Source organism: Artemia sp. Qi Xiang Cuo, chromosome 21, assembly GCF_049724085.1.
Source record: "Artemia sp. Qi Xiang Cuo chromosome 21, ASM4972408v1, whole genome shotgun sequence".
NCBI classification, from domain to species: domain Eukaryota; kingdom Metazoa; phylum Arthropoda; class Branchiopoda; order Anostraca; family Artemiidae; genus Artemia; species Artemia sp. Qi Xiang Cuo.
Window position 1 is genome coordinate 27,903,576 of NC_142814.1, and position 26,554 is coordinate 27,930,129.

Consider the following 26,554-nt stretch of genomic DNA (forward strand, 5'->3'; position numbering starts at 1 on the left):
ACTGGATCGATCGTGATTATCCTGTATCACTCTTTAATCCAGTATTTTGTTTCTTAATTAAAAATTATGTTAATTTTAACTTTCTGTTCTTTTCCAAAATAGCTCTCGATGATTTATGATAAAACTAGAAATTTTTATATAGGAAATAAATCATTTGACAATTAAACTGTTACTCGATCTTAAGATCATTGTGAATCTTTTCATGTGTATTCACTTTTCTTCTGGTCCATCGTGATTTTCCATCATTGGGTAAGGTCAGTAAGGTTTTTTTTTCAAGCGTTGTTTTACGTGATTGGAGTGTTGTCTTTATATTTCCTGGTCACGGAGTCTTGCACAGGACTCTGCTAGTGCTTTTGCTTGTATTTCGTGTACAATAAATTTTAATGATTGATTGGAGGAAAGGTCTATTTAAAGTGGTACCGTTTTCGAAATTAATCCTTATGATGAATATACTGATTAGTAATTAAGATCATTATATAATGGCTGTGTTTTCAAGATCTATTGAAACACTAACAAGCTACCTGCCGGAAAGAGATCCATTAGAAGCGGAATATACAGATAGTGGTATACATCACTCCGACTATAGGTGGTCAAACAAAGAAGATGATTGATTGAAGGGTTGATGATGATTAATTCAGGGGGCCTCAATAAAAAATAAAAAAAAGGCGATGTTTGAGCTTAACTACGAGAAATGATCCACAATGGGCTATGGTTGAGATCTTGACTGGACTTTAGTTTTCTTTTGGGGGCTCAGTCTGAAAAGACAGGTTGTCTATGTCTTTAATCGGGAGTTATGTGCTTTATTGATTGAGGAGTTTGGACTGCTAGAATAGTTGAGTCTTCTCGAAGTATCACTCGTTACATAATGTTCTCATTATCTCTAGTTATGTTTCTCTAGTATTTCAAGCTTCTTTTTCTAGGCTAGAAATATTGAATATAAAGATCCAAAGGTTGAAGAATGGGAACGGTTTCAAAAAGAAATGAAGGAATTGGCAACAGTATCAGAAACTATTGTAGAAGAGGACACGGAAGTGGCAATGGCCGACCGTCAATTAGAGGAAATAGACGAACAACTACATAGGTGGAATAGGTATGCTTTTTGTTCTACTATATCAAGCGTAAAAGGAAATTTTCAGGAAACTCATTTTTCGCTTTAATGAGAATTTTACCAATACATCTATTTCACCCACTAAATAAATACAAAATTAAACCAGTTTGTCTAATCACAAGTAAAGAGCAACATTAAAACCTAAAATGAGCCAACATTACCATGAACGGGTGGGATCCTTTCCTCCCTTTTCAAGCCCCATTCGTAGCGTTCGAGTCGTTGCTGGGTCTTTATTGAAAATAAGATATTTCCTATATTTTTGTTAAGGTCATGAAATTCCCTCTTTTTAAAAAACCAATGAAACGCTTGGAGCTGTCAGTTGAGCACCTGTTACATTGTAGCAATTTTTCAGTAAGGCACTGTTAGAACCTTACGAGCGAAGTTCAGGGGGCTCATTACTTCAAGCACAGAAAGTTGGATCTGAAGTGCATTTATGCGCGTTAGATGTTTTGATAGCTTTTGACTCGGTTTGTCATAGCCAATTGTGGTATTCTCTTTCCCAGCTTGGAGTGAATTCATCTGTTATATTTGTTCTTCATTTTTGGTATGCTAATTAGTATGTTTGACTCCGGTCAGGAAATACCTTTTTTGGTAATATTCCCATTTGTTCCGGACTTATAAAGGGGGGAGGGGCTTGTCACCTTGTCTATTTAGTGCTTGTTCATATCCTGTGTTAACTTATCTTTTTCCGTCATGCTTTACGACCCTAACTAATTTGTCTTATATTGCATATACAGATGATCTGTTGCTTATTAGCCGCTCAAAGTCTAGCCTCGTCTGGGGTGGGAGGACGTCAATAAGAAAGATTTAAAGGAAATGGCAACTTCGTGGGAGAGTGTAAAATGGGAGGCTTTGAATAGATTGGGATGGAGGAGGAGCGTGCAATCTAAATTTTGAGATAGTCATTTTGTTCAACGTAGTTGATTTCCAGATAAAAATTATGTTTTTGAGAAGGACACTCCCCCACAGCCCTCAGGGCACGTGTTGTAAGTTATGCCCTGGGGGTATATAAGGTTTTATAGAAAGCGTTGTCGTAGAAACTTCAAAAAAGGCTCAGTCGATTGTTGATTGGAATTCAAAGGGCTAGTGCCCTTTTCAATAGTCGAAAGTGATTGGAGGGCTACTAACCCCCCCACCCTCCCCCCTCTCACACCTACCTTTTCCACAAACACATCCAATCGAAATTTTGAGATAGCCATTTTTGTTCAACTGAGTTGGAAGTTCTGGAAATTAGGTCTTTGCCTCAGGGCAAGGGCTGTAAGTTATGCCCTGGAGGCATATAAGGTTTTCATAGAAAGCTTTGTCGTAGAAACTTCAAAAAGGGCTCTTTCAATTGGAAATTGAAATGGCTAGTGCCCTTTTGAATAGTCGAAAGTGATTGGAGGGCAACTAACACCCCTTCCATGCCCACCATTTCCCCAAACATATCCAATCTAAATTTTGAGATAGCCATTTTGTTCATCGCAGTTAAAAGTTCTGGAAATTTTACCTATGAGCAGGATACTCCCCCCCTCCCACGGTCTTCAGGGCAAGGGTTGTAAGTTTTGCCCTGGGGGCATGTAAGGTTTTTATTGAAATCTTTGTCGTAGAAACTTGAAAAAGGCTCATTCGATTGAAAACTCAAAGGGCTACTTCCCTTTTTAATAGTCGAAAGTGATTAGAGGGCAACTAACCCCATCTCACATTTTCGTAGAAATTTCAAAAAGGGCTCATTCTATTGGAAATTGAAAGGGCGAGTGCCCTTGTTAATAGTCGAAAGTGATTGCAGAGCAACTAACCCCCCTCTCACACCCACCATTTCCCCAAACACATCCAATCAAAATTTTGAGATAGGTATTTTGTTCAACGTAGTTGAAAATTCTGGAAATTATGTCTTTGAGGATGAAACTCCCCCTACAGCCCTCTGGGCAAGGGTTGTAAATTATGCCTTGGGGGCATATAAGTTTTTTTATAGAAAATGTTGTCGTAAAACTTCAAAAGGGCTCATTCAATTGGAAGTTTAAAGGGCTAGTGGCCTTTTTAATAGTTGAAAGCAAATGGAGGGCAAGAAACCCCCCTCTCACGGCCACCATTTCCTAAAACACATGCAATCAAAATTTTGAGATATTCATTTTCTTCAGCGTAGTTAAAAGTTCTGGAAATTAGGTCTTTTAGGATGATAACCTCCACAGCCCTCAGGGCAAGAGTTGTAAGTTATGCCCTGAGGGCTTATAAGGTTCTTATAGAACGCGTTTTCGTAGAGACTTCAAAAAGAGCTAGTTCGGTTATAAATTGAAATGGCTAGTGCCCTTTTTAATATTCGAAAGTGATTGGACGGCAACTAACACTCCTCTCACGCCCACCATTTTTCCAAACACATCCAATCAAAATTTTGAGATAGCCATTTTGTTCAACGTAGTGGAAAATTCATGAAATTAGGTCCTTCAGGATGACACCCCCCCCACAACCTTTAAGGCAGTGGTTTTAAGTTATTCCCTGGGGGCCTATAAGGTTTTTTATAGAAAATGTTGTAATAGAAACTTTAAAAAAGGCTCATTCATTTGAAAATTGAAAGGGCTAGTGCCCTTTTTAATGGGGTAGTCGAAACTGATTGGAGGGCAACTAGCCCCCCCCCCTCTCACGCCCACCATTTGGCCACACATCCAATCAAAATTTTGAGATATCCATTTTTTCAATGAAGTTGAAAGTTCTGGATATTAGGTCTTTGAGGATGATATAAACCCCCCCCCCTCCCTACCCCGCCACCACATCCCTCAGGGCAAGGGTTGTAAGTTATGCCCTGGGGGCAGATAAGGTTTTTATAGGGACTGTTGTCATAGAAACTTCGATGGGCTAGTGCCCTTTTTAATAGTCAAAAGTGATTTGAGGAAAACTAACACCCCTCCCACGCTTACCATTTCTTCAAAAACATCCAATAAAAATTTTGAGATAACCATCTGGTTCTACATAGTTGAAAAGCCCGGAAATTATGTCTTTGAGGATGATACTCCCCCCACAGCCCTCAGCGCAAGGGTTGTAAGTTATGGCCTGGGGGCATATAAGGTTTTATAGAAGACGTGGTCATAGAAATTTCAAAAAGGGTTCATTTGACTGGAAATTGAAAGCACTAGTGCCGTATTTAATAGTCGAAAGTTATTAGAGGGCAACTAACCCTCCTTTCATGCCCACCATTTCTCCAAACACATCCAATCAAAATTTTGAGATAGACATTTTGTTCAACATATGTGAAAGCTCTGGAAATTAGGTCTTTGCTAGCGTTGTCATAGAAACTTCAAAAAGAACTCATTCAATTGGGAATTGAGAGAGCTAGTGCTCTTATTAATAGTCAAAAGCAATCGGAGGGTGAATGCCTCCCCCCCCCCATGTCCATCATTTCCCCAAACACTTCCGATCAACATTTTGATGTAGCAATTTTTTTTAACTTAGTTGAAGGGTGCGTAAATTATGTTTTTGAGTAAGACAACCCCCCATAGCCCTTAGGGCTAAGATTGTAATTTATGCCCTGGGGGCACATAATTGTATATAGAAAGTGTTGTTGTAATTCAAAAAGGGCTCTTTCGATTGGAAATTGAGAGGGCTATTGCCCTTTTTAATAGTCGAAATTAATCAGAGGGAGAATTTCCCCCCTCCCCACGCCCATCCTTTCCCCCAAAATTCCCGATCAAAATTTCGGTATGGCCATGTTGTTCAACGTAGTTGAAAGGTCTGGAAATTATGTCTTTGAGGATGACAAGCCTCCCCCCATAGCCCTCAGGACAAGGGTCGTAAGTTATGCCCTTGGGACATATGACGTTCTTATAGAGTTTTGTCTTAGAAGCTTCAAAAAGGGCTCATTCGATTGGAAATCGAAAGGAGAAGTGCCTTTTTTATTAATCGAAAGTGATCAGAGGGCAAATGTCTCCCTCCACGCCTAACATTTCCCCAAACACTTCCAATCAAAATTTTGATATAGCCATTTTGTTAAGCCTATCAGAAAGGTCTGGAAATTATGTACTTGAAGGTAAAACTCTTTCCAGCCATAAGGGTAATGGTTTTGAGTTGTATCCCGGGGAAATAAAGGGTTTTTACAGAAATTTTGGTCATATAAACTTTAAAGGGGGCTCATTAGATTGGTAATCACACACTCTAGTGCTCTTTTTAAGAGTCAAGCAGAGGGCACCTACCCTCCCCCCCCTACACACACGTCATATTTTCCCGAAATGTGTCTGATGGAAATTTTGAGATAGCCGTTCTATTCAAAATAGTCTAAATATCATATAACAAGGCTTTGTGGTCGAAACAAACCCCAGAAATTAGGGGCAAGTGTTTTAAGTTCTGCCCAGGGGGTATTAAAGGCTCTTATGGAAGGGAGCGTTGTTTAACTTTAGAAGAGGCTCAGTCTTTCTCCCTGAAAAGATTATGTCAATATAAAACGAACTGAAATTAATTAAAAAAACCTATTTGCACAAAATGAAATTAAAAAAAAAGTAAAGAACTCCATTGAACCAAAAATTAACAAAAATAGAATCAAATTATCTACCAAGCATACAACTACCACAAATCATTATCGATAAACAAATGAAATACAAAACAAACAGAAATTAAAGTAAGTCAAACTTAAAACAAGTCGAAATTAATATAAGTAGGGTTCTAAATCCTATACTTTATAAAAGCCAGAATAAAAATTGTATTTTACTGAAAAAATCTACTAAATATTTTCACTTTTATAACTTTAAAAAATCAAAAATTAATTAATATTTTAAAGAATTAACATCAGCATATGTATATTAAACTTACAATGCACATTTATTCAGTAAATTCATTTGAATTTTTTTCAGTAAAGTACAAATTATATTCTGGCTTTTAGAAAGCATATTGTTTAGAACCCTACTCAGATTAATTTCTGCTCGTTTTGAGTTTCACTTGTTTTAATTTCTGTTTGTTTTTGGTTTCATTTATTTATCGATACTGATTTGTGTTAGTTGTATGCTTGGTATGTTATTTGATTATATTTTTGTTCATTTTTGGTTTAATGGAGTTCTTTACTTTTTTTTTTAAACTTATTTTGCGCAAAAAGTTTTTTTGATTAATTGGCAAAAAAAAAAACAATCTAAATTTCGGTGTATCTGTCTCTCTCAGCCAGGACCATAGGGGAGATATGTAGAGCACATGTGGCTAAGCAACTGCTGTATACAGTTTAGCCAGTACACGCCTATTATAACTGTATTTTAGCGCCATAAGGTTCACATACGCTTTACGCAGATTACATGCAACTTTATCTGTAATGAGTACTCGTGCGCTTCTAAAGTCCGAACCATATACTAAACCTAAATACTTTGAGAGGTACCCGGGTAAATCTTAATTTCCTCTATTGAAACATAAGGTACAGCAACGTTCTGTTAACAAAGGTGACGTGTGCTGAATTTTCAACTTGATCTATTCTCTTATTTATTATTTTATTTAATGTTATGAACTAAAATAGAGAATTCTGCGCAATAAAATAGGTATAAAAAGGACTTTTTCATCTTACGGTACAAACTGGAGGTATCTATTATTTTTACTTAATCATATAGACATTGTAAGATCAACCTCAAAGTTCCAAAGAAAGTAAAGAAAAAAAGTTGATGAACTCCTCACAGTAAGATTTGAAGCTGCATCCTCACAAAATCAAAGTATTTGTTGGGCAGTGCGGAACCAAATTCTCTACAGTTAACTAAAGAACTAGTTCGAAATAATATGTTTTAAGCTCTTACATCGATAATTTGAACAATCAAAAGAAACATACTTTTAAGATTCGACACTATCGGGAATTTTGAGAAGGATGAAGAAAACTGACATTCCGTTGATGAACAAAATAAGATGAATGCAAGTGCAAAATCGACAAGTATGAACTGCATCCACTTCATCTGACAGTGGAGATGACCAATATCTCACTGATCCGCCACTCATGCTACCGAACTGTGCCGCGTAGGAGAACAGCAAAAAATAGTATCAGTTAACGATATTTTTTAAATTTAGACAGTTCCATAGTAACTCTTTATCAGAGTAAGAACTTTGAAAAATGGAAGGCTAATTCCGACTCTACCCAATGTGCCTTTGTTCTCAAAATCAGTTTATTTGGCGTTGTATTGATAACAAATATGTCTCTTAATCCGTCGTGAAATCGGTGTCCCGAAGTACCTCGCTTTGACTAAGTCTGGCACTGAGATATGTGAGCACCCTAGAGCGGTGCTTGTGCTCGTTGGTTGATCACCCTTTGAAATACTGCTGAAGGTGTTTTTTTTCCCAGTCGCTTAGCTTTGTCTGGTGAGCATATAATAACGATCAGGCACGATGTCTATGTGACCCTTCGATTATGTGGTCATACCAAGGAATCTTCTTGACAGGCTTCTCCAGAAAAGATCTAACCAGTCGCTTAGCTCAAGTAAGCCCAATTAGTTTCCGAGGTGGCCCAAAAATGGACAGTTTTTGCTGCCGCAGTCATTGTGCGCTTATAAAAAGTGGATATGCAAAGAAATTACATATTGAATTAACTCCTAATCACTATTTTATTACCGTCCAGCTTGAGATCCAGTTGAAATTTTTTTCATGGCATTGCTGAAACTTATCTAAAAGGGAGTAAGAATCAAGTAAATAATTATAACCCACCAGAATATCTTTGTTCAGATAATCAATGGAGGAATAAGTCTTTGAAAGTTAATATAAAAACAATTAAACGACAATATTTTTGAACTGTTTATGGCAACATATTTTTTAATAGAAGCTCTTCATCCCGAAGATCTCTAAATTTCCATACATGTGACTCTTATCTCAAGTGACGTTAATAGCTAGAATGACAAAGCATATATGAGCTACACATTAAAAGCTTTACTTGTGACCAGTGATACAAAATAAGAGTTGCTACGCGAAATATTGATTCTAAAGTCCGTAAGACACAGAATTTTGTGAAGATCCACGGACGCCCTGTGGTTTTCAAAGGATCAAGGATCAAACGTTCGTAAGATGTTATGAAAGTAAAAACGCCTTTTTTTTCGATAAATTTTTCTTTTCGTCGAAACGTTGATTTGATGTTTGAAGTCTTATTACGATGTCGTTACCTTAAAAAGTCATCATTATACAAATACTCTTCTTAACATCTGTGACGATAAGAGGTGCGCAGATCCTGAATGCTACAGCCGAATCAACAAACTATTTGTTTTGTTAAAATATTTTTTTTTATTTTTAAAGATGCCTAACGTCTCCTTGATTAAGGCAAATGAACATAGATCATCTTGTGTTCCCAAGGGAACTAAAGGCCTGAAATTTTCTTTGTCATAGAGATTTATTTAAATATAAGTTCAAGGGCAAAATGAAACAAAAAGTTCAGTCAAGAGACATGTTTATAGTTAATTTTACCAATACAATTTTCCTGGTAACTTTCAAAATAGAGGAGAAAATAAAATGGTTATTCACGAAGGGTCAGAACGGGGGATGCAAAGGGGTTCAAGTCATGTTACTTAGTCAGTCTTGGCGCGATCATTGCAGAAGTCGAAAGTCAGTTTGGTAGTACCCGTGCAAGATTCCTTTCGTAAACTACTTGCAATAACATCAAAATTCTTGCTTAATTTTTTCAGAAGAACTCTATTGGGTAATGTCTAGTTTACGTCCCCCTGTGAACGAAGCACTATAATAACTGTATTCTTGCTTCAGTTCATTGAGAAAAATTTTATTGACCAAACTTTTAGAGTTGTTTCCAGTCCAACTGCTTTATTATTGTTTTGACTTCAAAAGTACTTTCTTTTGCTTTATCATAGAAACTCCTTCCCCAAAAGCTTCTAATGACTAAAATTGATTTAGTGATCTTGCTGGAAAATAAAACCCATTTTGAACTAGGAAATATCAAAGTAATAAATAGTCAACTGACTATTAATGTTTATTTGATGTTTAAAGGTTTATTTACACAAAATTTAAGGTGACAAATCTTGGCCCACTGGTGTTTTTTAGTGAAATGGAAAAGAAGGATAAAATACTATTTTCGCCATTGTTATGGCTCCTCAGAGAACTGCGGAGTGAAAGAAAACTGTAGAATAGAAAACTGTGGATTTTAAAGTGGACTTCAAAAGCCCAAATGTGGAACTTTCGTTTTATGTCAATGTTACCTTTTGTAGTAAAATAATAAAGCCAAGCATTTCATGACAGCAATATGAAACCTCTGCGTTCTCAATATATGTAAAATAAATACAAATGACTTATAATTGGTCACTAAAATATAGCTTCATGTACAAATAATAATCCTTGGGGTTGGGATATAAATTAAACACACACAAAGTATGAATTTAAAGGCCTAAATAGCAATATAAACATGTCAGATCCTCTACCACCTAAAACCAGTTAAATTCCACCATTTCCACTTATTGACCCCCAAAATCGTACCACTTGACGAATTCCTATTATAATATGCTACTTCTAAGTTTATAATCAGCTTAATTCATTGAAAGATGGAAATAATTGTAAATGTACGGGATAAATAAATGAAAAAAAAATGATAGGCGAATAATAGTTTAAAATTGGAAAGGTGCAAAAACTGAGGAAATGATGTAGAAACTGTAAACGTTGAAAACAGACACTACCCGACTCTTTCGTGCTGATTCTTAATCGGACCAATTTTTGCTAATTCTGAATCTTACTAAAGGATAATTGTAAGAGAGTGAAAAAAAAATTAAATCTGAGCCACTAAATTTTATTTTACCTAGTGATTCCAAAACTTATCCTGATTCCGACAAGGGTTCCTTGGACAGCTACACATCGATGGAGATGGTCTTACCACTGTTGTAAGCAGTGTTGGAATTCTTCAACCAATATGGTTTTTAGCGTTTTCGGAACGTTCTCTTGGATGTTTGCTATCCCGAAATGACGTCCTTTGAGGACATTTTTCAGTTTTGTACAAAGGAAAAGTCGCAGGGAATGAGGTCAGGTGAATAGGGGGACTGGAGATTCACAAAATGTCGTTCGAGGTAAAAATTCTTTTTTGGGGGGGGGGGCAAAATGGGCGTTGTCATGATAGACTATCCCAGTGCAAAATAAGGTTTAATCACCGGCCTTTGTTCATTTGGAAAATATGTTCAGAATAAACTTTTAATATAGGCATTGGGTAAAAGGAGGGGCTACAGCGCTATCATATTGTGCAAACAGTAATTTTTAAATGCAAATGTTCGATTTTAAGTATCAAAGGTTGTGGTAATAAGTTGAGCTTCAGTGCAAAGAGTAGAAGATTGCGGGGATGACAGTCTGCCTCATCTTTAAGAGGATCCTATTTTATTAAGTAAAGGAAATACACCCAGTTTGGATATATCTAGTACACTTGATAACTACGCTTTTCGAAAATTTTAATTGAAAACGAATAGAAAATCAAATAAAAAAGCTGGAGAATGGAACTGGAATAATGAAGGGGAAGTTGAACTAAATCAAAACACTATGTCCTTAGGAACACCATAAAGTTTTAAGCTGAAACTTTCAGGGCATGATGAGGGGGATGTTCAAGTGACCAAAAGACAATAGGTGTTGTTCTTCCTCGCGTAAGATATCGATACGGGCCGAGCTTCGAATAAAATAAGTTTAACTTTTCTTACTCAGCTAACTTTTCTTGCCTTGTGGGATGTGTGGGCACTTCAGCTACATTTTCCATGCAGTCTGAACCTAGCAGTCGGGCGATACCAATGTGGCTCATCTTACTTGCTCCCGCTCTCTTCTGCTCGGGTGTTTCTAAAATAAATTCAGGCATTTTTCACATTTGGGAATCGCCGAGAAGTAAGTTTATGACAGTGTTTTGATTGCAGTAACAATCTGAATATAATGTAATTGCAACGAAAATCCTCCTAATTCCCAAGGGAATTCAAACTATCAAACAGATAACAAAAGATAATCCCATTAATTCAAGTAACAACCTTTTGTAAATCATATGTACTTCACAGATCAAACACTAGTTGGCCCGTGAGGTAAATGTAGCAATGGAACTGACACGGCTTAACGCTGCATTCTTTCATTTGGGATTGTACTGCGATGACTTTTTACGAGTTTCACTAGTAGTAATATAACTAAGGATCGAGGTTAGAAATGTTTTTCTTCGCTTCCTCTGGTAAGAAGCCTACCTGAAGACTTATGTTCCAGCTATAGTTCCAAAAATGACACGGTGCCTATGTCGATTGAAATGTTAGATACTGAAACATGTAGAAATTAATCATGAATTATCGTACACCGAGGCCTGTAACTGCCGCATGGATGAATTGTTTAATAAAATTGAACCTGTTTTTGAACATAATGAACTTTAGTTTGTGCAATTAACGCCCAATATATATTATTTAAAAACTGCGATTCCTTTAAGAACTGTAGTTTTTCTATGTTAAATTCCAATGTGCTTTATTTTCTGTAACTCTTTTGGTGCTTGTTGTCTCTAGTGCGAAATATCCGTTTATTACTTTTGGATCGAACCAAAAATATATATTTGAAATCTAGTATTCATGGTACATATTACGCAATCATCCCAGTCAATGGAATTTGGTAATTTTATTTTATGTCCTAAAGATGTAATTTTTCTAGAAACTGCATAAATGTGGCTTTTTTCTTAAGCTGGAGACATTCAAGTCTAGTGTATTCTTCTAAATTTTCTCTTTCTGCTAATCATTGTAAAAAGAATTTCTGTGGCAATGTGTTTGCGGTCAACCCCTTTTTTCGTTAAGTCGAATGTAGGCTACTAATTTCAAAAGAAGGGGAAGCAACGTGATGGGAACCACTGGAAACATTCCCGGAGAAAGAAAAGTAATCTTTTTGGATTTTTCTCTTTCTATCGTCTATTTAAATTTTAGAAGATGACTGTGATCAGAATAACATAAAGGGGTAAAAATCTGAATCACTAATAGACATGCACTATAAAGGAAAAGATGGGGAGTGCCAGTAGGACCACAAAGTGTCACTAATAGTCCGGAGAAAAGTAGAAGCAATTCTTTTTGAATTTTCTCTCCTTTTGTTGTACTTATTGTAAGTTCTAGAAAGCAGTCTTTTCTTTAAAGGCTAAGGAGAAGCATACAGTAAATAGTAAAAAGATATTAAATTTTTGGGAACGACAAACTGTTATGCTTCTAACCTTTTTGGGGTGGTAAAATGGATTCTTAGGGTCTCTTGTAGTAAAGGTTATTTTTATTGGATATGTATTTGAAATCTAGAAGGGTGGTTTATAATCTGTTTAACACCAGTGATGCGAAAAAAGATCGAAACTAATACTCGTAAATTTGATAAAAGTTCTGAGGGGACCTTGCCAAATTTGGATTAAGTTTTAAGGTAGATGGTTTGGCATTGATCTGAGTATTGTTCCTTCTCTTAAATTTGTTTCAATTGCATATCTTAAAACAGGAGAGCTTAAAGCTGAGCACTGTCGAGGCAACTGTTGTTGCCTTGTTCGTCTTATTTTTTCTCTTGAACTTGTTTTCAATTGTTTATCATAAAACAGGAGAGCTTAAAATTGAGCACCGTCGAGGCAACTGTTGTTTAAGTTGTTTTTCGTTCGTTGTTTGATTTGAACTGGTTTTCTTTTGCAAGCAGACATACATAGATGGCTCTGGGACACAGAGATAGTTTTGGAACAATGAAGAAGTAGTACGTATCGGATACCTTCCTTTTACCTCCGAGTAAATCGTGTGTGACTCTTGACCGCTTCAGAGGTTTAAAACTGACTCGGGAGATAGAGCTTCATAAGCCTTGAAAAGATGAGAGCCACTTGGTTGATTTGAATTCGGTCAAATCTCTTATTCTTGCGACATTTGAACAAGCTAGATATATTGAAAGGAGAATCTAAAAGTTGTTTCCAAGACTTCTGGGAAAGAATGAGAGTTGCCGACTCAAAAAAGATCAGTTTTCGCTAGAAGAAGTACCCAGCGCTCAGTTAACTTCGTTTTACATTTAACGACATCCTAAAGTTAACATCTCTAGTGAAAAGAAAAGTAACATCTTTAGTGAATATGAAATTACTTATTGTTTAAATGATGTGTTTAGAAAGGATTTATTTAGAATAATTTATGCATAGTTCTATTCTTGCCACGATATTTACTTTTGTTCAACTCTGTCATTTCTTCCTTTCTATCTCTGCTACCAATACCTCTCAGGTTGGTTCTAAAGCGTTTCAGCCTATACGTGATAAAATGAGCATTTCTTGATTTTCACGTGAGAATTGAAAAGAGGTTTTTTGGTGTTCGAAGAGAGCGGGAACGCGCCCAGGCTCATGGATCATTGCCCATTACGAAAAGGAAGTGTGGCAAAAGTAAGTTTAAAACAAAAGGAATGTAGGTATCTCTCCTTTAAAAGCTAAAAAGAGAGAAATATGGGATATCTTATGAAGCAAAGTTGAAATGACGCATAAGATTTGGATAAAAAAAATAAATTCAGACTAAAAATATTCGAGTTAAGATATTTGGGCAAACAGTTCACTTTGTACTTTTCGAAACTCTCCGCTGGAGAAAATCTTTCAATTCGAAAGTTTTAAGGGGCTCGCGCCTATGCTGATAGAGTTTTGCTCAATTTTGCTTTCAGGTGCTGAAAACAAAATTAAAAAAAAACGTAGCTGTTAATATGCTTAAAAACTCCGTTTCGAATTAAAACCTTAATTTCTCCATGAATCATTTGTTTTATTGACTTTTTTCTGTGAACACAGGGATTTTACTTGTCTCTTTTTCGTAGAGTAGTTTCAATGCTCATAATTATTTACATTTTTTTATTTTTAGACTTTGGTGTTTGACATTTCTTTCTTCCATAATTCAAAATCAAATTTTGGTTCCGCCTCATCCATCCAATTCATGATACGTGTTCCTAGAAATACAAGTACTTGTCAAGGAATACATAACCTCTGAATCTGTTGCTCGTAATTCGATTGTTGGTCCTTGGTTCGCGTTGGCATGCCACCAAACTTTGCCTCTTATTAGTTCAATTTTAAAGGTAAAAAGTCTGAAATGTCAGTTCTCCTTCGATCCTTTATAAAGCTTAAGAAATACCGGAGATTATTTGTGTCATGAGAAAATGTCGGAGAACTTGAGAAAATCTAGATGAATAAGGTGAAATGTTTTGAATGTTTAAAGTATTGACGAACCATTTGGAAAAATTACGTGTCTTCATGTAGACATTTGTAAACAAGAAATAAGGGGGATTTCCTCTCTTAGACCATTCTAAAGGGCACCTCCTGTAAAACTGCGGATAAAACAGAGTGTAGCACGGAAGGTTTCAGATGTTTTCCGGCTAAAAAAATATGTCGTGACCGTCCTTATCACCCCACAATAAGCCGGATCAATTGCAATATGGGGCTGAAACTTTTGCGGTGGAACTGGATCCTGCTGTTATTTTAAGTTGGATTCACTCCTAGAATCTTGTGGTGTTAACATTCCTGAATTAGGTCAGCCAGGGTAACAGTCAAATTTGTCAAAAAAAGGGCTGTTAAGGTATTCTTTTTATATGTGGCACAGCGTAAGTGTTATAGTTTGGATCAAGAATAGAACATATTAAAAATTCTTTTTTTGTCTAGTTATACTTGTTGTACAGACAACCTTGTTAACTCAACATAATTAATCAAAAATGGTCTACCAACATTTTCCTCATAAGACTCTTGCTTCAATACTTGCAAATTGGTCAACTCTCCGTCATTATATCCATCAACACTGTCTCCCATCCCCCCTCTTCCCTTTCTACAATATAAAAGAAGGCAATCGATAGAACTGACGTTCTGTTGAATTAAAAATGGGTTTTGCCGTCTGACGAGTAACATATTAGAAGTTTGACGACCAGAAGATGGATTTTATGCTATCCATTTTTAATTGATCGATTAATTTATTTTCAGGGTACTTGAATTTGAAATAAAGAAGGAGGAGTTGGCACCTGGAGCTGAACCTATGCAAACTGAAAGTACATCATCCGATGATGAAATGGAAGAGCTTGACTCACTTTTGGACTGGAGATCAAAAGGGCCAAAGTCAAGGCGATGATGTAGTCTATATCTTTTGTATTTTATGTGTATAAAGTGATTTATTTGTATAAAGTGTTGTCTTAATTTTTATATCAACCATTTTCGCTTCAAACTTTCGAGTAATAACGCCTTGCTGTTTGAAGAAGTAAATCTTTTTCTTTGATATTACCGACTACGCCCCTCGACATACAAAGTGTTAAGGGGATTCGGTGCCTTAAAGGACTACCGTATCTCGTCCACTATAAACTTTTTTATTTTGTATGGCCAAACTACTTAGAATTAATTTCGTGGTCTTGCCGTAACTTTTGACCCTTGGATAATAAATCCGAATAAACGACAGAAAACTAGAAGTTAGCTCCTAATTTCCTAGAAATATTAGAAAAACCATTTCATTTCTTTCGTTTTGTTCCGGATATAGAGATGTTCCGTTTAATGGGAACTTACATTATCAGAAAGTTTGGTGGGTTTTTTTATCGATTATGCGAAGCAAAATTTTCTTTTTAAAGCTTAGGAAAAGGAAATCCCTAAAAATGTTCTAGCATACCTGTTAGAAAAACGCTAAAAATCAGTCCAAAGGAATTATTATTTGATTAGTCTGGCCGCTTTGGAAGTTCCTGTGATGTTACCCGCTTTGACTGAGAGACGGACCAAGAAAAGGGAAGTGAAATTTCACCGTCTTATAGAAACAATCATTCGGTCAAAAAAGATTGTTTATCGTTGTATATGTGTTCTGTTCTTTTTGTGCTTAGGTATTAAATCAACTTTGACACGTGAAAGGCAATTACTTTTGACATTCTGCACTTTGAATAAACGCCTATAAAATTTTGAATTACAACCCAGGAGTAAATACCGGAAGTGATTTACTGATTTCAAATGGACACTATTCTTTGATCATTACAATCTTTACTTCGTGCAATTTTGTGAAAGTCGACGTGCTCAATATGAGGAGAAACAGAAACAGGAGAGACTCAGCTTGAAGAGCGGTCAGCCGACCGTTAGGGTCTGAAGATAAAATATATTTCCTTAGGGGGACCGGCCTTACCATAACATTTGCTTATTGCCCTCTAATCACCAAGTCTAAGAAGTGACAAACCAGCAAAAAATGCTGCGTCAACGGACTGAAAATATCATCGGACTGAAAATCAAAACATCAGGGAAAAGACTGGGTTGTAAGGAGCTAAGAAGTCCCAGCTGGTTTGCGGCAGCTCCATATCACTTTAAGAAATACGACGAAAATATGTTTATAGTCTAACTTTCGACCTTTCCGACAGGTAAAAAATGGGTGTTGAATTAGGAATTTTGTCGTGTGTTAAGAAAAAACTGAAACTTCTATTTACATCCCCTCATTATATTATTAACTCATAACTGACAATCAACTTAAAATTATATATTGATTAGCCTCGTTTAATCTTGGCTGTACTATTTTTGTTCGTTTTATGTTTTGATGTTGCTCCTTACTTTCAATAGTGAAACTTTTTTAAATTAGTTTGTAAAAGAACTGGGTAAATATGTAACAACCGTGCACGTTTTAATACTAAGAATTGGTAGATATCAGCATTCACCACATTTTGCACGTAATTATATAGCTAAAAGTATATATTCTAAACCTATATAACTTGCCTCACTAGTGGGAGTAAAATTCTAGTTTTGGGGCTTTTTGATACCTTTTAAAGTAGTTGAGCTAGATGAATGAAATTCGAGAATGTATCCAGAGCCTTACTGATCTAGAAAGATATGATATTTGTGTTGTGTGTGGTCTTGATTGAGAGTTCAGAGGAGACACTTCTCCTGTGATTCCTGTAATTTCGCAACCTAACCTGTGTACAAAAACGTGATTAATTCATGTTTTTGATAAGACTTCTCTTGTGAATTATTTAGAATCTGGATACCAGCAATTTTGCAACCTAACCTGTGAACAAAACGTGAACAATTCCTCTCTTGGATAAGACTTGTGGATACTTTGACTTAAGGTGACCCATTAATCTATTTAACTTTGTTAAAATAGTGAATATTTAAATTTTTGGCAACTGATTAGTAAACACTAAACCAGATTACTGGTACTTTTCTCGTTACTGTTGATTATTTTGAATTTATTGTGAAACAATTTCTAATTAGTGTTCGAATTTGTGAGTTTGAATAGCTCAAATGTTTGGAAAAAAGGAGCCTCCAAAACAACCTCCTGATAGGGATATGAGTAAGTCACCATTTCAACCATCTTCAAAAGCCCTTGCTAGAACCCCCCTAAAGCTGCGAATGTACCAGCGACCTCTCTGAAGAGTATTCATACCCTAAACATGGATACCACCCAATGTCCATCCCCCTCAACAACTGATACTGAAAAAGATGAAGAAAGCTTTAAGATAGTAAACTCGGCTAAGCGTAGAAGACAGAGAACAAAAAGTCCACCAGATTCAGCAATAATACATCTAACCGATACCACGAACAACTCTTCAAGAAATCCAGCCGATTCCCCGGTAATTATTCAACTAGTTCCCCAATCTGATAATTGCTTGTTTACCAACCATGATCTACCAAAGTTGCGAGTTTCCCTCTTCAAGACCATTCGTTGCAACTTTAATATGAATATAAACAGATCAGGATCCCTAGATATCCTTTTGAACGATCCCACATCATTGAAAAAGGTAATGGAGCTAAAAAGTGTTGAAAATGTTGTTGTCACAGCCCACCTGTGGTCCCCAAGCCCAATAAAAACAAAGATAGTGCTCTACAATATCCCTAAATCATTTCTAAACTCGGACTTGATGGAAGCATTGATGAATGAAAAAGGTGAATGCATTCCGGTCTCTAGTGTTCATACCCTTGGTCGCGAAACCACTGATACCTCAAACTTTAAAACTGTGTTGTTTGAGCTTCAAGGACAATTTAATATTGACAAAGTGTTCCTCTTTGGCCAACAAAAATCTTTCAAGCCTTACAAAGAAAAGCCATTACAGTGTATTAAATGTCTAAAGCTTGGTCACTCAGATAAATACTGTAGAGAGGATTCCAACATTTGTAAGATTTGCCTTGGCAAGGACCATAATGAGTCAAACTGTCAATTTGACCCAATATGTACTAATTGTAAGGGCAAACACCAGTCCCTAGATAAAGGAAACTGTCCCAAATATAAACAAAGGGCAGAGATACTAAGAATAGCAAAAGAGCAACAACTTCCTATCCCTTTTGTAGCAATGCAAGTCCCAAGGACACCAAGAGTCCCCCGTACCCCAACAGGCCTCAGGCAACCAACAGCCCCTGAACCACCAACAGGCCCCAGACAACCAGCAGCCCACAGGACACCAAGAGTTCCCAATGCTTCCCCTAGTGTTGAAAATTTTCAGAATAATCTCATCCGAGACAAAACTAATGCATGGTTCCCCTTGATAGCAAGTGCCCCCCAAAAAACCTGAAGAACCCCCTTTCGGAAAATCCTACGCAAGGAAAGACATCAAGACCGACAAAGCTACCTGGAATTACTCCCCACAGATTTCACACAGTTTCTCCAAATGCTTTGGAAGATGAATCAAACGTGTACTTTAAATTAGCCAGCTTTACAGTTACCTCTATGCTCATCTCCCAATTAGAGTTACCCAATCAGTTGAAATGCATTATTCTGAAGAATTTGGCAAAAACCCACTTTGGCGAGACCATAGTTTCCGAAGCAGAAATTCAAATTGAGAGTGTTTTAAGCCAACATAGGCTGATTGAGTCACAATCAGAACGCCTGACGACTATTTAATGTGTGACTTTTCGTTTTTAACTAATTTATCCCTTTCCAATAACATTGCTTTTAATTATCCCGATATAGATGATAATCAGCATGCCAACCCTATAAGCAGCCCCCCTGGTACCTTAACAAATGCTAGTTGTAAATACCTTGATATTTTCGATTTTGCTACTAATGTGAAGCCAAAACTAGTAAATAATAATTCCCTTAATGTTCTTTGTTTCAACATCAGAAGCATCCGGGATAAGTGGCTCAAGTTTAAAGATTTAATTTCAATTAATGGTGTCTACCCTTTCGATGTAATAGGATTAACAGAGACATGGCTTTCCGATAATGATGACACTAGTGATTTTTTACTCCCTGGTTACTAAATAATCCATATGCCCAGGAGATTGACTAAGTGTTCTGGTGGTATCTCACTTTACATCCGTTCGAATGTAAATTTTACCAGGCTATCAGAGTGCGAATCTATTTTCTCTACACAACTAAATCTCAGATGTATTTATTCAATAATTGTAAACATAGTTATCGGCCAAAATTCCTATATACTCTCCTTATTTTATAAACCTACTCCATTTCCGACCTCATGTTTTTGTAATCTGTTTGATGATTTTTCTAATTTTATTAACCTACCCCATAAAAAGGCAATAGTTCTTGGGGACTTTAATTGCAACCTACTCAATGTTGGTAAAAATATTGAATCTGACACTTTTTTTGAATCGGTAACCGCGAGTGGTCTTCTACCCACAATTTTTTTCCCCAGTAGAGTCGATCCAGTGAGATCAACTTCAAAATTAATTGACAACATTTTTGTATACACTTCCCTGGGAAATGACCTGTCCTCAAATATAGTATTTTAGGATCTGTCAGACCATTTTCCTATTTACTTGTCTCTACCTTCGCAACCACTACCTCTACGGTCTAGAATTAATATCCCAACACCTACTCGAAACTACAGTTCTACAAATATAAACCATTTCATCGATTGCCTAAGAACCACTGACTGGTCCGATGTCTTAAATTGTCACGAGGTAAATTCTGCCACAAATGGTTTTGCGCAAAGGCTAAGTGAGATTATCCATTCAACTTTTCCTATTCGTAAACCTAACCGGAAAAATATCCCTATTTGCCCCTGGATGTCACATAGCCTCATTGTCTCCTCATATCGTAAAAACAAATTATATAAGTTAGCCTGTAAGGCCCGTAGTGATATTGACCTATCTAATTATAAACATTATAAAAACTTATACACTAAACTCATCCGTGAAGCGAAGAAAAATTATTATTATACAAAAATTCTCAATTGCAAAGGAAATCTGAAAAAGATATGGTCCACCATTAATGATATACTTTCAAAAAATAGAAAATCAAAGTCTATACCTATTCGCCTTAAAGACACAAATGGTAGATTAATTGACCCTTTACATGCACCTGATGCATTTAATAATTATTTTTTGAATGTTCCTCATACTGACTCCCGCTCCTCCTCACAGGCTGTATTCCCTTGCTTCAATTTTAGATCCATGTTTTTCTGCCCAACTGATAGCAATGAGGTACTTCAAATCATCGGTTCTCTCCCTAATAGTTTTACTCCTGACTGTCTTGGATTAAGTAATAAGCTCCTGAAGACCATATCTCCTTTTGTTTACGAGCCCATCAAGCATATTGCCAACCTATCTTTAACCCACGGAGTTTTCCCTGATTTACTAAAGTCAGCCATTGTTATACCAGTTCTTAAAAAGGGCGATCCAACTGAGATAGGTAATTATCGTCCAATCTCAATTCTTCCTGTTATATCCAAAGTGCTCGAGAGAATCATCTTCAGACGTCTGTCTCCCTTTCTGTTTGACAGTCAGCATTCCGTATCCTTGATTTCTCCTCACCAATATGGCTTTAGGCCGAAATTCTCAACTTTTCATGCTCTAATTGACGCCACACAGTTCATACGCTCACAACTCGACCTTAAAAAAAATGTATTGGGCTTATTTTTGGATTTTTCTAATGCCTTTGACATGGTCGATCATAGTATTTTAATAAGTAAATTAAATAGTTACAGTATTCGTGGTGTTCCCCTCTCTTGGTTTGATTCTTATCTATCTGGAAAGGTACAGAGTGTGAGCCTAGGTGGAGTATCCTCTCAGCCCTTACCTGTTCGGAGGGGTGTCCTGCAAGGCTCCGTTCTAGGCCCTATTTTATTTCTCCTGTATATCAATGATCTTGTTATAGACCTGGGCCCTTCAGTGTATCCTGTATTATTTGCTGATGACAGCAACTTCTTCATCACTGGCACCAATCTACCATTGGCAATAACCTCTGCCCAAGTCCTTCTGAACAGAGTCCAGGCGTGGTGCCTTACGAATAACATGACCATTAATAGCAAAAAAAGTCAAATAGTGTTATTCAGAACCCCCTACAACAAAGACGTTATTCAACCTGCTCTTGGTCTCAGGTACTCCTCCGACATCCTCCCACAAGTGGAGGTTGCCAAGTTTCTTGGTGTATTTATTGACTCATGCTTGTCATTCTCTAATCATATTTCTTACATAACAGCAATAATTTTGAGACAAGTAGCTATGATTAACCGTGTGAATTATTTTCTTCCTCCTGACATCCTAGTTACCCTCTATTATTCCTTTATTTTTCCTTACCTTTCTTATTGCGGATCAGTTTGGGGAAATACAAAACGGTCCTTCATTAAAAAACTCAAATTTGCCCAAAACCGCGCCATTAAAGCAGTTTTTCGGCTTCCCCGTCTATATCCAACTCGTGATTTGTATTCAGATTTTGGCATAGCTCCACTTGATCAAATCATACAAAAACTAAATTTATCGCTTGCTTACTCTGCTTTCCACAATAATCTTCCACCTCAACTCCTAACCTATTATAATATTAATAATTCGGAAGCCCATTGTCTCCGTTCATCCAATAGAGCCTTTAAAATTCCTAAATGCGTTTCTAGTGCTGCCCAGCAATCTCCCATTTACAAATCTATTATTCAATGGAACAAACTTCCCTCCAGTGTTAAACTAGCTACAAGTTTCTGCAAGTTGTATAAAAATGTAACAAAACTTGATGGTATAATTTAATATTTCCATTTTTAACAATTTTGCTCTAATTAGCCATGTTTTATTCTTCTATTTTTTTTTTTTTCTCTTTCAGTGTTACTTTAATTTTTTTTTCTCTTGGTCCTTAACAAGTTATCTTCTAGGATCTTTATTGTTATTAATGTTTGTTTTATGTTTTTATTCGAATAAATTTAATTTAATTGAATTGAATTGAAAAGAACTGGGTAAATATGTAACAACCGTGCACGTTTTAATACTAAGAATTGGTAGATATCAGCATTCACCACATTTTGCACGTAATTATATAGCTAAAAGTATATATTCTAAACCTATATAACTTGCCTCACTAGTGGGAGTAAAATTCTAGTTTTGGGGCTTTTTGATACCTTTTAAAGTAGTTGAGCTAGATGAATGAAATTCGAGAATGTATCCAGAGCCTTACTGATCTAGAAAGATATGATATTTGTGTTGTAAAGGTGAAACCGTACAAAATAGATCTTCTGCTCGAATGAGGCACAAAAAAAGTATTTTGAGCCACATACCTTCGCTTAATCCCAGTTTTTAATGTTTCAAAGATGAAAACACTATATTATTAAAAACAGGACATGAAAACAATCAGACGGGGTTTTTTTTCAACTTGAAGAAAATGGTAAACAGCAAGATTTTATCCAGTCCAAGAGACTTTTTACAAGTAAGGAGATCGTTTTTCCCGTATGTCTGAACTTACTATTCCCTTAAAAAAAAACAGCGTATCTTATCTGTATATATGCAATATAAAACAAAGTTTTATCCTTTATCGTGTTTTCTACGCAAAGACGAAAAAATTTCAATGATTTAAAGAACATGAAAATTGGAACTTGGAATGTTACGACATTAAAAAATGACTATCGTATCGACATTTTGACTGACGAATTCAGACGATTCGAACTGGATTTATTAGGAGTTTCAGAAACTCATATCCCAGGGGTAGGAAGCATGAAATTAGGTGATATAGAATTTGTTTACTCAGGCAGGAAGGATGGGTTACATAGACAGGGAGTAGGGCTCATGATGAATAAGGAAGCTGCTAAGTCTTGTTTAGGCTGGGAAGGTATTAATAATAGAACACTAATTGCTCATTTTATGACTAGTAAGTTCAAGGTATCAGTTATAGTAGTATACGCCCCTGTAGAACCGACTGATGGAGATACTAGTTACTCAGATGAATTCTACTTACAGTTACAGGAGCAAATAGACAAGGTCCCAGGTAGAAATATGATGTTATTGCTGGGAGATTTTAACGCCCAGGTTGGTAGAAATATGGATAGATGGTATCCCAGCTTAGGTAAATTTGGTGTAGGAAAAGAAAACAGTAATGGACTACAGACTGTTGCAATTTTGTAGGTATAAAAATCTAGTTGTAACCAATACGGTGTTTGGTCATAAAATGGCTCATAAGCTCAACATGGTATTCACGTGATGGTAAGACAGCAAACCTTATTGATTATGTTATAGTAAATCGAAGACTGGCAGGATCAATACAAGATACAAGGGTATATAGGAGGGCTGTTATTGATGTTAAAAGTAAAGATCACCATCTAGTAGTGTCAAGGATTAATTTGAAGCTGAAATATCGGAAGGGTAATTACCTCCGGGAAGTTATGATGTTAGTAGACCCAGGATGAGAATTTGAGCGAAACTTTCCAGGAACAGTTGAATACTAAACTTGAGAGTTTAAAATTTGATAATGTGGAAGATGGTTGGAATAATTTTAGAAAAATAATTTGTGAAGTTGCTGAAGGTGTCATTAGGGAAGAAAGCTAAGAACTGCAGCTAAGAATATTAGTGAAAAAGCTTTATGTTTAATAAAAAGGAGAAAGGACTTGTACAAGAATTATCTGAGTGATAGATCACATGAAAACAAAAGAAATGTAAAGAAAGTGGAGAAAGCATTGAAATGTGAACTAAGGAGGTGCGAAGTGGAGGCCATGGATAAAATTGCCGAGGATTTAGAAGATGCAGCTAGACGGCATAATAGTAAAATATTGTACTGGCACGTTAACAAATTGAGAGGTAGTAGTCAATCCGGACTTGTCCCAGTTAAAGATAGGAATGGGGCACTATCCTATCGTGGACAATCTTTTCCTAGTGATAAGACAAAGAGCTAAAGCGAGATGGGCCGAACGATTTTGAGAATGTGCTTAACCGAGATAGAGTTGCAGGAAAAGATGAATATAGAGGAAAATGAAAAAGTTTGTGATACCTTGGATGTGAAGGAAGATTTGTTTTGTGAGGAGGAATTAGAAACAGTACTAAAAGGATTAAAGAATAATAAGGCTCCAGGTGCTGATAGGGTAGTAAATGAGTTTCTTAAACATGGTGGCTCTGAGGTTAGAAATAAGTTATTGGAGATTATGAATATGATTTTTGAAAAAGGGGAAGTACCTAATGATTTTAGGAAAACCTTAATTAAGCCACTTTATAAATATGGCTCTGAAGCATGGACGCTCCGAAAAGCGGATGAAAATTTGCTAGATGTTTTCCAGAGAAATTGCTTAAGGATTGTTCTGGGTACCCGGCTGACTTACCGTATTTCAAACAATAGGCTATACAAAAAATGTGGTTCAATACCACTTTCTAGGTCTAAAATGAAAGAAAGATTGAGGTGGTTAGGGCATGTTGTTCGGATGAAGGATGACAGATTGCCGAAGATTGTTCTTTTCGGCCAACCATCTAGGGCTAAACGGAAAGCAGGTCGTCCCCGTCTGGGTTGGGAGGACGTCATAGAGAAAGATTTAAAGGAAATGGGAACTTCGTGGGCGGGTGTAAAAAGGGAGGCTTTGAATAGATTGGGGTGGAGGAGGAGCGTGCTTAGCTGTGTTGGCCTCAGGCGGCTTGGTGCTGCGATGAGTTGTTAGTAGTAGTAGTAGTAGATCTAGAAGATGCAGCTAGACGGCATTATAGTCAAATATTCTACTGGCGTGTTAATAAATTGAGAGGGAGTAATCGATCTGGACTTGTCCCGGTTAAAGATAGGAACGGGGCACTATCCTATCGTGGATCGTCTTGTCCTTAGTGATAAGGAAAGAGTTAAAGAGAAATGGGCAAAACGATTTAAGATTGTGCTAAACTGGGATAGAGTTACAAGAAAAGATGAAAATAGAGGAAAATGAAAAAGTTTCTGACACCTTGGATGTGAATTATTTTGTGAGGAAGAACCCCTATAAATAATGTGGTAAATGAATTTCTTAAAGATGGTGTTTATAAGGTTAGAAATAAGCTACTGAAGATTATGACTATGATTTTTGAAAAGGGGAAGTACCTAGCGATTTCAGAAAAATGCTAATTAAACCCCTGTATAAGAAAAGTAAAAAGAGCGAGTGTGGTAATTGTAGAGGTATTAGCCTGGTTGGTGTAGGTAGCAAGTTACTTAGCATGATGATACATCTTAGACTTAGAGATGCTGTAGACAAAGTTTTAAGAGAAGAAACAGTGCAGTTTTAGGAATGGTAAAGAATGTGTGGACCACATTTTCACTCTTAGGTTAGAACTTTGTCTTAAGGGAAGGCAATGGGAGAACACGGAATCAAATGGGAAAGTGAAACTTTCCTGGACTTATTGTGATAATTTGAGCATCCTAGATGAAAGTTTGAGCAAAATGAAATGAACTTTTAGAGGTTTTGCGAGTTCAGAGTGCTAGAATAGGTTTGAAAATTAACGTTAAGGAAATTAAGTCGCTAAGGCTAGAATTAGTAAAGATGGAAAGGCGACGTTGGATAAAATTTACGAAGAATAGGAAGATACAGTGATGACAGTGGTCAAGTATGATCCTGAAGCATGGGCGCCCCAGAAAACGGAAGAACATTTGCTAGATGTTTTCCAGAAAAATTGCCTACGGATTGTTTTGGGTATCCGACTGACTGACCGGATTTCAAAGAGTAGACTCAATGAAAAGTGTAGTTCAATCTCGCATTCTAGGGCTATAATGAGAGAAAGGTTGAGACGGATAGGGCACAGTCTTCGGATGAAGGGTGAAAGATTGCCCTGTTCGGCCAACCGTCTAGGGTTAAACGGAAAACAGGTCGTCCTCGTTCGGGGTGGGAGGATCTCATAAGGAAAGATTTAAGGAAAATGGGAACTTCCTGGGAGGGTGTAAAGAGAAAGGGTTTGAATAGATTGGGATAGAGAAGGTGCGTTCGTAGCTGTGTTGGCTTCAGGCGGCTTGGTGCTGCGGTGAGCTGGTAGTAGTAGTAGTAGTAGCATGTCGTTGTATGATGTCCTCTTAATGATTTGTTTTTCATTTTATGAAGATTTGTATGATGCTCTGTCTAGACATTAGGAGGAGAACCTTAGATGAAATATTAGGTAGATTTTGGTTTTTCTTGTGGCTCATTACCTTCTAGAAAATTTAAGTCTCCTCTGTTTCTTTTCTTATGTTAATCTTTTTTAATATCCAAATCCTAGAAGGGGATCATAAGCCTACATTATGAATGTTAATAGTATGAGAAGAGATGGAATATGTTAGCTCTAGCCTAGTAGAAATCTTGATTGCTTCTCTTTCACCATAAAAATAATAGCTGATTTATTCGAAAGTTTTAAGAAACTGTGATGGCGAAATAGTCAAATTTTGAAATTTCAATGAGTCTTGGACTAGAAGCTCGGTCTTCTTGCGAAATTGCTTGTCTCAGCTTACATATTATGACTTACAATAAAAGAGG

The 26,554-nt window shown here is 36.6% G+C and overlaps 1 protein-coding gene across 3 annotated transcripts in view; it reads left to right on the plus strand.

Annotated features, from left to right (window-relative positions):
• LOC148939406 (zinc finger protein 830) overlaps positions 1 to 15,156 on the plus strand; it is a 64,616-nt gene extending 49,460 nt beyond the window's left edge. For all 3 annotated transcript variants that reach the window (XM_089106650.1, XM_089106652.1, XM_089106651.1), the window contains exons 5-6: positions 921 to 1,090; positions 14,940 to 15,156. In XM_089106650.1, the coding sequence (XP_088962776.1) occupies positions 921 to 1,090; positions 14,940 to 15,084 (315 nt within the window). In that variant the 3' untranslated portion in view covers positions 15,085 to 15,156. The remainder of the gene's footprint in view (positions 1 to 920; positions 1,091 to 14,939) is intronic.
• Positions 15,157 to 26,554: the final 11,398 nt, after the last annotated feature.